Source organism: Petaurus breviceps, unplaced genomic scaffold (assembly GCF_028583685.1).
Source record: "Petaurus breviceps papuanus isolate PSGF00001 unplaced genomic scaffold, PetGlider_PUasm1.0 91133, whole genome shotgun sequence".
In the NCBI taxonomy this organism is placed as follows: Eukaryota; Metazoa; Chordata; class Mammalia; order Diprotodontia; family Petauridae; genus Petaurus; species Petaurus breviceps.
In genome coordinates, this window is record NW_027187419.1 from 18,328,088 (window position 1) to 18,341,056 (window position 12,969).

The 12,969-nt window shown below is 39.1% G+C and overlaps 1 protein-coding gene across 1 annotated transcript; it reads left to right on the forward strand.

Moving 5' to 3' along the window:
• Window positions 1–7,249: 7,249 nt before the first annotated feature.
• Window positions 7,250–8,533, forward strand: LOC138155552 (inorganic pyrophosphatase-like). Its single transcript, XM_069080841.1, has one exon. The coding sequence runs from the start codon at window positions 7,349–7,351 to the stop codon at window positions 8,216–8,218; it is 870 nt and encodes a 289-aa protein (XP_068936942.1). The 5' UTR covers window positions 7,250–7,348; the 3' UTR covers window positions 8,219–8,533.
• The last annotated feature ends 4,436 nt before the right edge of the window (window positions 8,534–12,969 follow it).

Genomic DNA, 12,969 nt, shown 5'->3' on the forward strand with positions numbered 1-12,969 from the left:
CAGTGCAGGTTCAGTCAGTCAATCAATCAATATATATTAAGCACCTATAATGTACCACTCAAAAGATATCCCTTACTCTCAAGGAGCTCAATTTAATAGAGGAGATGGAATGTATACAACTTTGTACAATCAAGCTATATTTAGGCTAAATTTGAAATACTCAACAGAGTGAGAATACTAGGATTAAGGGGGATAAAGAAGGGAGGAAAGGAATCAATATTTATGAAGGCACTATGCTAAGAACTAAGCAAATAGCATTTCATATGATCCTTACAATGACACTGGGAGGGGGGTGCTATTATCACCCCCATTTTTAAAGAAACTATGGAAGACAGAAATCGAGGCCACAGAACTAAAGCTCAAGTGTTTCTGATTCCAGTGTCAGCGTTCTATCCACTGCAGCACCTAGCTTCCCAGTTCCTTCAGGAAAGGATTCATCTAGAAGGTGGAGTTTTAGTTGGTACTTCAAATAAGCCAGGGAAACCAGGAGAGATGAAGATGGAGAACATTCCAGGCATGAGAGACAGCCAGTGAAAATGTCCAAAGTCTGGAGATGGACTCTCTTTTTGAGCAACAGCAAGGAGGCCAGTGTTACTAGATCATGGAGTATCTGGAGGTGGGATAGGGTAAAGTGTAAGAAGACAGGAAATGAAAGTAGCAGGCAGAACAGCAAAAAGTGCATTTTGTATTTTATCATAGAGTTGATAAAGAGTCACTGAAGTTTATTGAATAGGGGGGTGACATGATCAGATCTTCACTTTAGGAAGATCACTTTGACAGCTAAAAGAAGGACAGAATGGAGTGAGGAGAGTCTTGTGGCAAGGAGACCCACCAACAGGCTATAGTCTAGGTTTGAGAACCGAGGACCAGAACCAGGGTAGTGGCAATATTGGAGGAGAAAAGGAGAAGTATGTAAGAGATAATATGAAGGCAAAATCCACAGATCTTGGCAGAAGATATATAGGATATAGGGTGATAAGAAAAGGTGAGGAGTCAAAGATGACATCTAGATTGAAAGCTGGGGACACTAGGAGAATAAAGTACCCTCAACAAGGAAGAGTGAAGGGTTTAGGGGAAAAGATTATGAGTTCAGTTTGCAATGTGTTGACTTGAAGATGTCTATCGGATATTCAGTTTGAGGTGTATAACAGGCAGCTGTAGAGACTGGAGGTCATTAGAGAAATTGGAACTGGAAAAGAAGATTTGAGAATCAGCAGCAGCAATAATAATAATTAAATTTATGGGAACTGAGATCTTTATGGTATTCTCACAGCTGGCAGGCATGACCTTGATGAAGAAATTGAGAAGAAATGGTCCGATAGTAGGAGAAGAACCAGAAGAGAGTAGTGTAAAAAAAAAAAAAAAACTATAGAGAAGAAGTTATCAAGGAGAGCAGGATGAGGATTGAGTAAGGGTGATTAGATTAGCAATTAAGAGATCATTAGTGACTTTGGAAATGATAGTTTTGCATGAATGATGAAACTTGAAGATAGATTTCAGTGAGTTAAGAGAGTGAGAAGAAAGAAAATGGAGTTACTTATTGTGGTTGGCTTTACCAGGGAGTTTAGTCACAAAAGGAACAAGTAATATGGGATGAAAGCAGGGATGGGTGGAACAAGTAAGGATTTTTGAGGATGGAAGAGATTTGGGCAAGTCTGTAGACAATAAAGAAACAGCCAGTAGACCAAAAAAATTGAATATAAGATAATGGATATGGTAGATAGAGCAGTCTGCTGGAGAAGACAGGACAGAACGTATGTAGAAGAGCTGCTTTGCCAAAGAGAAGGGACACCTTTTTATGTGAGACAAGAGTGAAGAAAGAGACAGTAGCAGAAGTGACGTGAAATAAGGAGAAGGGGACTAAAAGGAGTTCTTGGCAAATGGCTTCAATATATTTTTTCATAAAATATGAAACATGGTTCTCAGCTGAGAGGGGAAGGGAGGGGAAGCCATGAGAAGTTTGAGGAGGGAGAAAAAGGTTTGGAAGAGCTACTGTTTTGAGTAGGAGAGTGAATTGATTAATGAGTTGCAAAAGGACTGTCTTGCAACAATGGGGACCCAGTTGAGGGTATGTAACTTAAATGTGTACTGAACTCAATCAGTATTCTTAGGAAATTTTTTCTAGCTCTATTAAGTAGCAGATGTGTAGAAGAGAAGGCAGCAGATTCTAAGGGTAATTCAAAGCTGAGATTTCACAGGGCAAAGTTATTGATATCAAAAGACCCCAGAGAAGAGAACAGACTGAAGCAGAACTGATTCATCAGAGGGTCAAGGGGGAAAAGGGAGGAGATTGTAGCCAGTGCAGCACTGATGAACTGGGAAAAAAAACAAAACACAGGAGTTAAAACCTGGAGGTCACTTGTGGAGGAATATCAAGATTTGGGGGTACAAGGGAGAGGGAGAGGTGGAATGACAATAGATTGTGATCAGATGAGGGAATTACAAACATTGAAATGGTGCATTTGTGGGTAATGACAAAATAAAGGGTATGACCATCTTTTTGTGTGCCTGAGGTGGGGATAGGAAATGAGTAAGTTAAATAACTATGAGATTTGGATGTTTGAGAGCATATCAATATGCATGTTGAAGTCCCCTAATAGGAGTGCAGAACTTGAGTTGGAGAGAGACTGTGTCAGCCACTGAACTCAGGAAAGAGCTATGAGAGTTTTCAACAACCTGAATTTAGATTGAGTAGATATGGATTGAATGAACCTCAAAACAGGAAAGATTATTCAGTGATGAAGGTAGAGTGAGAACCTAAGAGTGGCTATGGGGACCAGAGAATACTTCAACTCCCTACTTCAAGTAATAAGACAGGGGAATGAATAAAAGTGAAGCCAGTGGTGGAGAGGCCAAAGAGAGAGACATCAGGAGACAGCCAGGTCTCAGTTACAGCCTGAAAATAAAAGGAATAGGAAATGAAAAGATGTAAGACAGAAGCAGGCTTCCCTATGGAGCAGGCATTCCAGACGGCATAGTGGAAAGAATAGGTAGCTTGAGACTGGGGCATTTTGTGGACTTGGTTGAAGAGGACTGAAATAAGGAATCAGACAGTGGGGGGGAGGGAGGGGAACGCTAAAATGTGGTTTCTATACAATAGCCAGGAATTTAGAATCTCTGGGATAGGGAGATTATGGTAACAGCAGGGAGGGATTACATTGTTGCAGTGGAATGAATGTTGATGTGGAATTCAGGAGTCCAGGATTTTTCAGGGGTGTGCTGGAACCAACAAAGATTGTAAAATTTTTAGCATACCCATTTTCATCTCAAAAATTTGCAAATGGGGACAGCTAGGTTGCACAGTGAATAGTGCACCAACCCTGGAGTCAGGAGAACCTGAATTCAAATGTAGCCTCAGACATTTAACACTTACTAGCCCTGTGACCTTGGGCAAGTCACTTAATCCCAATTGCCCTGCCTTTCCCCCCTCCAAAAAGTTACAAAAAAATTTTTTTTGCAAATGCTATAAATCAGAGCTTGATATATTATTTTGTTGATTGTCTAGACTTAAGAAAGTGAATGAGAAAAAAATGTTAGCAATGCAAATTAAACTTTAAAGCATGCCCTGAGGAGCAGCTAAGTGACTTGGCAGAGAGAGCCCAGGCCTTGGAGTCCTGAGGACCTGAATTCAAATTCAGCTTTAGACACTTACTAGCTATACAACACTGGTCAAGTACCTTGACTCTGATAGTCTCCACCAAAAACCAAAAAAAGCCTGTCCTGTATGTATGTATATATGTATGTATGTATGTATATGTGTATATATATATATATATATATATATATATATATTCTCCTAGAGAACTAGTTGTTAAACATTTACCAAGATGCCAATGGTCCTTGTTTTGCCCTTGATTCAACAGCTATTAAGCTCTGTGCTGTAGAATATTTTTCTAGGTATTAGGGGAAACAGTTTAGATAAGACACAACGTCTACCTCCAAAGACTTATGATTGAAAAGAATTAATATAAAAGTTGTGTGGGAAAATGTTCTAAATATTTGATCTGTGAAGAAAAGACTTGGGGGAGAGAAGGAAGTATTTGAGGGATTATCATGTAGACAAGGCATCAGAGTTTCACTGATAAAGGTCTGATTTCTAGGATATATAGGGAAGGAATACAAGTTTACAAAAATAAGAACCATTCTCTAATTAATAAATGGTTGAAGGATATGAACATGTAGTTTTCAGAGGAAGAAATCTAGGCTATCAATAGTCATGTGAAAAAAAATATGTTCCAAATCACTAAAACTTAGAGAAATGTTAATGAAAGCAACTCAGGTTTCATCTCATACCCATGAAATTGGCCAACTTAAAAAGAAAAGAAAAGAAAAGAAATAATGGTTAATGCTGGAGGGGCTGTGGGAAAACAGGCATATTAGGGCACCATTGATAAAATTATTCATTGTTTCCATTATTCTGGAAAGCAATTGGAAATGACCCCCTTCCCAACTTACTAACTTGTTCATACCTTTTAACTGAAAAATAAAAGCCATACTGAAATTCAGACTCCAGCTTTCTTACTCTAAATAATAACTAGCATTTATATAGTTCTGTTGTTTACTAACCATGTGACCTTGAGGAGCACACTTCACTCTCTGTGCTTCACTTTCTTCCACTGAAATATGAAGGAAGTGGAATAGATGCACCACGAGCATGTGATTAATTCCAAAATACAAGGTTTTTCCATGAGAGCACTATTCTCTGCAGAGTCATGCCAGGAATATAAATAGCTGATTCGGATTAGACTACAATCTCTGGTGGTTTTTAAGGTATATAAACTCAGTTCCCTGGAATTGCATAGAAAAAGGCAGGTATATCTCACACAAACCTTTTCTTTACGTACCACACAATTCTGCATACACACATATACATGCATACATATATACCCACATATACACATACATAAACACGCACTACAGAAATATATACACATGTGTATGCATAAATGTATATGTATATGTGTAACTCCATGTCAGCTACGAACTCAAGCAGAGTTAGAACTCCTGAGTCATGCATGATCTAACTGGGGATGTTTTCCTGTAACTCTTTATGCTTCCTCCAGTTCCTTCTCTGCTTTGACATGTGGAGATACCAAAATGGAGGCTAGCAACTCCTCTGGGAGTTGAGGACAATCCCAGAGAGGGAATCTCCACAGGAGTGGCTACATGAGGCAGTCTGCCTCCTTCATCTCTTTTCCTTTGGGGCAAACTTATTGATTCCTATACACTGAGAGCAAAGGAATAATCTTGTATATTCATTCACTATTGCTGGCTCTGCAATAGTGAATAAGCAAGATTATTCTTTTACTCTTGATGTAATGTATATCTATATACGTGTGTGTACACACACACATGCACACCACACATATTTGTTTTACTTCTCTCTTTTCTTCCTCCTGTCTTCCTCTTTTCCTTTCTTTTCCTTCACAAGCTGGGGCAGGAACACAAGCAGCCAGCAGATCAAGTTGCTTGGTCAGGTTTCTTTTTCTGCTGTGTCAGAGGTGTCTGACTTGGGGAGGCTGAATCCAGGCTGCACTGATGGGGCTTGGAGCACCATGAATGGAGGCTTTCTTCCCTGCTCCACCCCACCGTGTTCTATGTTAGTTGTGTTTCTAGAAGCAATAGGCTATACTATGGGAGACCAAGGAAGACTGGAAAAAAATTGATAGGGAATCCAAATTCTAATCTGTCTTTGCCTTTGAGTAGCAGAATATACACTTTTAAATTGGATAATAGGGTCCACATTGTACAGAGTTCATTTTTTCAGATGATGACAATGGTAATTGTGATGGTGGAGATGATGAACCAACCAACATGTTATTAAGCATGCTTTGTGCTTTGATAATGTCAGCTCCTGCCATTTTGTTGTTCAGTCATTTCAGTCATGTCTGACTCTTTGTGATCTCGTTTGGGGTTTAAGATAATAGAGTGGTTTGCCATTTCCTTCTCCAGATCATTTGACAGATGAGGAAATGAGGCAAACAAGGTAAAGTAATTTATCCAGGATTACAGTTAGTAAGTGTCTGAGGCCAGATTTGAACTCAGGAAAGTGAGTCTTTCTCACTTCAGACTTGGCACTCTATCCACTGTGCCACCTTTCTACCCCATCTCCTGCTATGCACTTTCTCAGTTAGACCTCTAGCTCTACCCTTGGCTATGCTGATTGGTGAGAGCTCCAGCTGCCCAACTGAGCTATCTTCCTGCCATGATACCTTAACCCCTGCCTGCCTCTTTGAAGCTCTTATTCTAAGGTGGGTAAAGGTGCTGGGCCTGTGATTTCATTTGCATAGGGGGCTTCTAGGTACAGAAACTCCCCCAATGGAGGTTGTCAGCAATTTTTAGTCTTTGAGATTTATCTAGTGCACTAAAATATCAACTGACTTGCTCTGAGTCATACTGCCAATATGCATCAGATTCAACAGTAGAACACAGGCCTTCCTGGTCCCCAGTCAACTTTTCAGTCACTACACCATGATACTTTTCTCTAATAATACTAATAAAATCAAGACTATTACCAATAATAATAAAATCAAGGGTTCATTAGCATTAGAATGTCCTATAGCTCCCTCCAGTATCATCCCTGTGACCTTTCCTTTCCCTAGCCCAAACTGCCCTATATATGTAGTCTTCCCCATTAGAATGGATGATCCTTGAGAGCTGGTACTGTCTATCTTTGATACTTCATATTCTCAGTCCTTAACACACAACAAGCTATTAATAAATTATTTTTCATTCATTCACTTTCAGTTATGATGATAATGGTGGTGGGTAGTGGTAGCAATAGAAAGAAACATGGTGGGCATATGTAGACTGAAGAGTATGATCAAGGATGATTTATGCTCTAGCACCAACATAAAAGAAATGATCAGAGATGTGTATAATTGGAAAATGCAGTGGGGGGAGGGACCATAAATCATGTAGTAAAAACAACTGATAATAGATGAGCAACCTCCAGTCATTCTGGAAAACAATTTGGAACTCTGCCCAAAATGTTATCGAATCACACCGACCTTTTAATTCAGTGATACTACTACTGGGTCTATATTCTAAAAATAGCAATGAAAGAAGAAAAAGACTTATGTGTAAAAAAATATTTATAGTCTATCTTTTTGTGGTGACAAAGAATTGGAAACTAGGGGATGCCTATCATTTGGGGAATGGCTGAACTAATTATGGTATCTGAATGTGGTTGAATACTATTGTGCTATAAGAAATAATGATTTCCGCTCCAGTGCTCCCGCCTCTGGCTCGAAGGTGCGCACGCCAACCGGCTGAATCACCTTTGCCGGGTCGGAGCAGGCCTGCGGAGGCGGCTGCGGGGCGTTGGGCCATCGGGGCGAGCGGCGCCATGAGCGGCTACAGCAGCGAGGAGCGCGCGGCGCCCTACAGCCTCGAGTACCGGCTCTTCCTCAAAAACGCAAATGGAGAATACATATCACCATTTCATGACATTCCGATTTATGCAGACAAGAATGTGTTCCACATGGTCGTAGAAGTACCTCGATGGACAAATGCAAAAATGGAGATCGCAACAAAGGATCCATTAAACCCAATTAAGCAAGATGTCAAAAAGGGAAAACTCCGCTATATTGCCAACGTCTTCCCTCACAAAGGTTATATCTGGAACTATGGGGCCATCCCTCAGACTTGGGAAGATCCAGGGCATAAAGACCAGCATACCGGCTGCTGTGGGGACAATGACCCGATTGATGTCTGCGAGATTGGGAGCAAGATATGCTCGAGGGGAGAAGTGATCAAAGTGAAAGTTCTGGGCATATTAGCGATGATTGATGAAGGAGAAACCGACTGGAAGGTCATTGCAATCAACGTGGAGGATCCCGATGCTGCTAGCTATAATGATATTAGTGATGTCAGAAAGCTGAAGCCTGGCTATCTAGAAGCCACTGTGGAATGGTTTAGAAAGTACAAGGTACCTGACGGGAAGCCAGAAAATGAGTTTGCTTTCAATGCAGAGTTTAAAGATAAGGACTTTGCCACTGACATCATTAAAAGCACTCATGATCACTGGAAGGCTTTGGTGGCGAAGAAAACAGACGGCGGAGGAATCAACTGCATGAATACGACCATAGAGGACAGTCCCTTCAAGTGCAGCATGGAATCTGCCAAAGCAATTGTAGATACCCTGCCTCCACCTTGTGAATCTACCTGCATCATCCCCACAGATGTGGACAAGTGGTTTTATTACCAGAGCACCTAACGGCCCTTCAGGAAGATGGCTGACATTGTTGCACTCCCTTGATCAGGAAATCCTAGGTTCCAAAGTCATAGTTTTGTAGTGGAGAGCTTTGAAGAGGCAGCTTCATCAAAGCCCAATTCCATGTTAACTAGTTGTGTCTTTCCAGAGTGTTCCGTCCTCCCAAGAGCAGTTTCTCCCTATCCCTGCCTGCCTCACACCCAATGCATCCCCAGGGCGGGAGATAATTAGAAAGCCGTTTGTGGAGAGTGAGATGTGCAGAAGCAGGCGTGTTTTGGGTGTATGTGTTTACCATATGGTAGGAAATAAAAGTTATTTTGCCGAAAAAAAAAAAGAAAAAGAAATAATGATTTCCTATGGTTGGTTTCAAAAATACCTGGGTACACTTTCATGAACTGATATAAAGCAAAGTGAACAAAACAAGGAGAATAGAAATAATATTGTAAAGTCAAATAACTTTGAAAGTCTTTTTTTTTTTAAGCAATTGAGGTTAAGTAACTTGCTCAAGGTTACAAGGCCAGGTGTTTCTGCATGGGTGCTAAGTGTCTAAGCCCAGATTCGATCCCAGGTCATCCCAACTCTGGGGCCGGTGCTCTTACTAGCTGTGCTACCTGGCCTCCCCTTAACTTTGGAAGTCTTAAGAACTCTGATCAATACAATTACCAATCATAATTCCAAAGGACTCATGAAGAAATATACTATCTGCCTCCTGACAGAGAGATAATGGACTCATATTGAAGACTGAGATACATTTTTTAACATAGCCACTATAGGAATATTTTGCTTGACCAAACATAGTTGTTACAAGGGTTTTGCTTTCTTTCTTTTTTTCCAGTGGGAGCATGGAAAGTAGGAGGGGGAGAAAGTAGATATTTTTTTAGTTAACAAAATATAATTTAATTTAAAAAAAAAGATGGACAACCTTAGTACTGCATTAGAGAACTTATAGGAGCACATATTTATTGGAGGCCAAGAATGGTCCAGTATGAAAAGGCATGGAGAAATTATTGACTGAACCTGTAGTGAGAATGCCTAACATTGATGAGGTCATGGATCCTTTGAAGTATTCAAATAGGATAATTATGATAAAGATCTACAAACACTCAGATGGAGATACAGAATCACTTGCAATGTTACATTACTGTTGAACTGAAAGTGAGTTGGCCTCAGAGTCAGGAAGATCTGGGTTCAGATTCTACCTTTCACACATATTGCTTGTTGTGACCCTGGTCAAATCACTTAACCTCTTACCACCTCCAGCCAACCCTCAAAAAGTCCACAAGTTGCAGATGAGTTAACTGATTTGCATTAGTAAATGGAGTTCCCCAGTGGTGGTGCCAGATATCAATAAACTCACAGATCCAATAAAACAAACAGAGAGATAGATGGGTGGATAGATAGATTGATAGATAAGTGAATGAGTAACTCAATGAATAAACAAACACATAAATGAGGGAATGAATAAAAAGTGCTATTTTTGGTTTCCAAAAAATAGGGTAGAACATAATGGTTTTTACCCAGTGTGGGAGGATATGGACAAGAGTTGCAAAGGATGAGCAAGTATGGCTAGCTAATGATCTGCATCTTTGGAGGGAATATCCACTTTGACAACATCATATATCTGTTCCATCAGTGTGCTAGAACCATCTGAAACCAGCTTTCAGTAAAAGCTCTAAATCTATGATCTGATAAGACCTCCAAAATCAGCAAATACTACACACTTGAATTATTAAATAAATTAATTTAATGAGATGATTAAATAAATCAAGACTTGATTTATTATTTTGATTATCTAGACTTTTTAAAATCAATGGAGAAAATGCTAATAACATAGATTAAATTTAATACATTTTTGGTCAGCTGGTTGTTAAACATTCATCAGCATACCTCTGCATCTGTTGGAGTAGTGGCGTATATGTGAGTCTTGAGTCACCAGCCGAATTAAAAGTTCTTGAAGATAGGGACCGTGTGTTACACTTTTTTATATTCCTGAAATACCTAACATAGTATGGTGCATATTATAGGCCTTTAACAAACATTTAATGCTTTAATTCATGCTGTTATACACAAAGCCACTTGGAATAAAAAGGAAGTAGTTTAACATGATTCAATAGTGAAACAGTTTGCTTGGATGCAGAAAGTTAAACACAAATGATTCTTAAACCCAATGGGCCTGTCCTAGGTACCTGTTCTAGTAAATCAATGTCGAAGTTCTATAGAAACTACCCTGTTCATATCTGAGTTAGAACGTCCTGGAAATGGTTTTCTTCTATAATTCAGAGCCCTGGCTTCTTCATGGAGTGAAATTTTTTAAGGAGGAGAGATTTTTTTTTATTTTTTTAAGTGAACTTTATAGAAAACTACTTTCCAAGCAGACTGTTCTTTAAATATAATTTATACACATTAATTTCCTTCTAAAATATCATTAAAAAACACATTAAGAAACTGACCTCTTTTGAGGAATAAAACAGAAAAAATATGTAGTGTCATGACCAATATACACATGAAAAATGTCTTCCAGAAATTTATTTATATTTTAGATAATCCACATAATTGGTTGATTTTTCACTATGATTTAATAATTGCAGAATCATTGCTCCCTCTATGGCCTTGGAAAAACCATTTATTTTCTTTCTCTCAGGGTCAGTTACCTTCTCTTTAAAATGAGGGGACAGGATAAGGTAATCTCTAAAATCTCTTCCTGGATGCTAGATAGCACAGTGGATAGTGTTGAGCCTGGAGTCAGGAGGACCTGAGCTCAAATACATCTTCAGATACTTATTCGCTGTGTGACCCTGGACAAGTCACTTAACACGGTTTGCCTCAGTTTCCTCATCTGTAAAATGAGCTGGAAAAAGGTAAACCACTCTAGGATGTTTGCCAAGAAAACCTCAAATGGGGTCATGAAAGGTTGGACACTACTGAACAAAAATAACAAGCATCCTTTCCAGCTGTAAATCTATGATCTGATAACTTTATATGCTTAAAATCTGCCTACGATTCTTCCTTCTTAATCAGGTGACCTAAAGTCGAAATCCAGCTATACTTCCTACTACCTGTGTGACCTTGGGCAATTACTTCTAGTCCCTGGATTACAATTTTCTCATCAGCAGATAAGGTAGTTGAACTAGATGCCCTCTAAGACCTCCTCCAGCTCTTGATCTATGACCTAAGACCACAGAGAAGTACCAGGTTCTGACTTGGCAAAGCCTTCTGATAGTAGTTTTGTTTGAGGGTAAAAATAGCTGAGCACACACCATTCCTTCCGATTAGTAATCCTCCTTGTGTGTTTACCATATGTCTGAATGACAGAGGCTGCCCTCAGTTTAAAAGCCTCAAGGAGAAGGACTGTATTTAATAGAAGTGGCAGCACCAGCTAAATGAAGATATACACCCTCTCCTGCCTAGCCAGTGTGGAGATGAATAGACATTTTTAGATTCAAATAAAATGAGTGGATCGACTTATGTTTTCTCTTGAAGAAATGAAGATACATGAAAATACATATTTATGAATCTGCTTTAACAGTCCCAAGGTTACCAACTAGGGACGGGGCTCTTGTTCCTGCTGCAAGCCAAAAAAAGCAAAAAAAAAGAAAACAAATGTGGATTGATTGAAGAGAGTATCTATCAGGCAGTCAAGGACCCATCAAGTCCTATCTTTACTATTTCTTACCTTCACATTTAGCTTCTCTGGGACTTAGTTTCTTCATCTTTAAAAAGGATAGGCTTGGACTAAAAGACCCCTAAGGTCCCATCCAGGTTTATATCATTGAATCATAGAATTTCTGAGTGACCTCAGAGGATGCTAGTCCAATCTGATGAAAAATGCCATCAACAACAGGCCTAACAATTGGTGTCCTAGGTTTTACTTGAATATATCCAGTAAAGATGCAGCACATTTCCCTCTGGGATGAAACCAAATGTTAGAAAGCGTTTCCTTACCTCAGGTCTAAATTTGCCCAGTTTCTTCTAATTTCTATTACTCAGCGTATTGCTTTCTGGAGCTAAGCAGAACAAGATTCAACTCTTTTATCTTGCCAGTTCTTCAGACACTTAAAGATAGCTATCATTTTCCCCTTCAGTCTTCCCCACAATACACACATTAGCATGTGGCATGAACTTCAGGATTTTCACTGTTCCTGATTGCCCATTTTGGGCTTTTCTCCAGATTATCAAAGTCCTTCCTAAAATGCAGCCATCAGAATTAAACACAACATTTTAATTATAGTCTGATCAGTATATCAGGAATATTGCCTCCTGATTTCTGACCACTATCACCCTCTTAATAAAATAGTATTTACTAAAATAGTACCAGCCTGGTTGGTTGCTATATAATTTCATCATATGTCTTGGTGTCATGTCCTAATTTTTCCACTTACTCTTTTTTTAATATAGTATCTTATTTTCCCCTATTATGTGCTAAAACAATTTTTAACATTTGGTTGTTTTTTTTAAGCTCTGAGTTCCAAATTCTATCTCTCCCTTCCCTCCCCTTCTTCTTGAGATTATATGCACTCATATGTAGGTTATGCATGAGAAATCATGTAAAACATTTCCATATTGGTCATTTGTAGAAGAAGATTTTATTTGAAGGAAGAAGGAAGGAAGAAAGAAAGAAAGAAAGAAAGAAAGAAAGAAAGAAAGAAAGAAAGAAAGAAAGAAAGAAAGAAAGAAAGAAAGAAAGAAAGAAAGAAAGAAAGAAAGAAAGAAGGAAGGAAGGAAGGAAGGAAGGAAGGAAGGAAGGAAGGAAGGAA

Bases quoted from the DNA above. Each gene is read 5' to 3' on its own strand.
- LOC138155552 (XM_069080841.1), top strand. From the start codon at position 7,349: ATGAGCGGCTACAGCAGCGAGGAGCGCGCGGCGCCCTACAGCCTCGAG.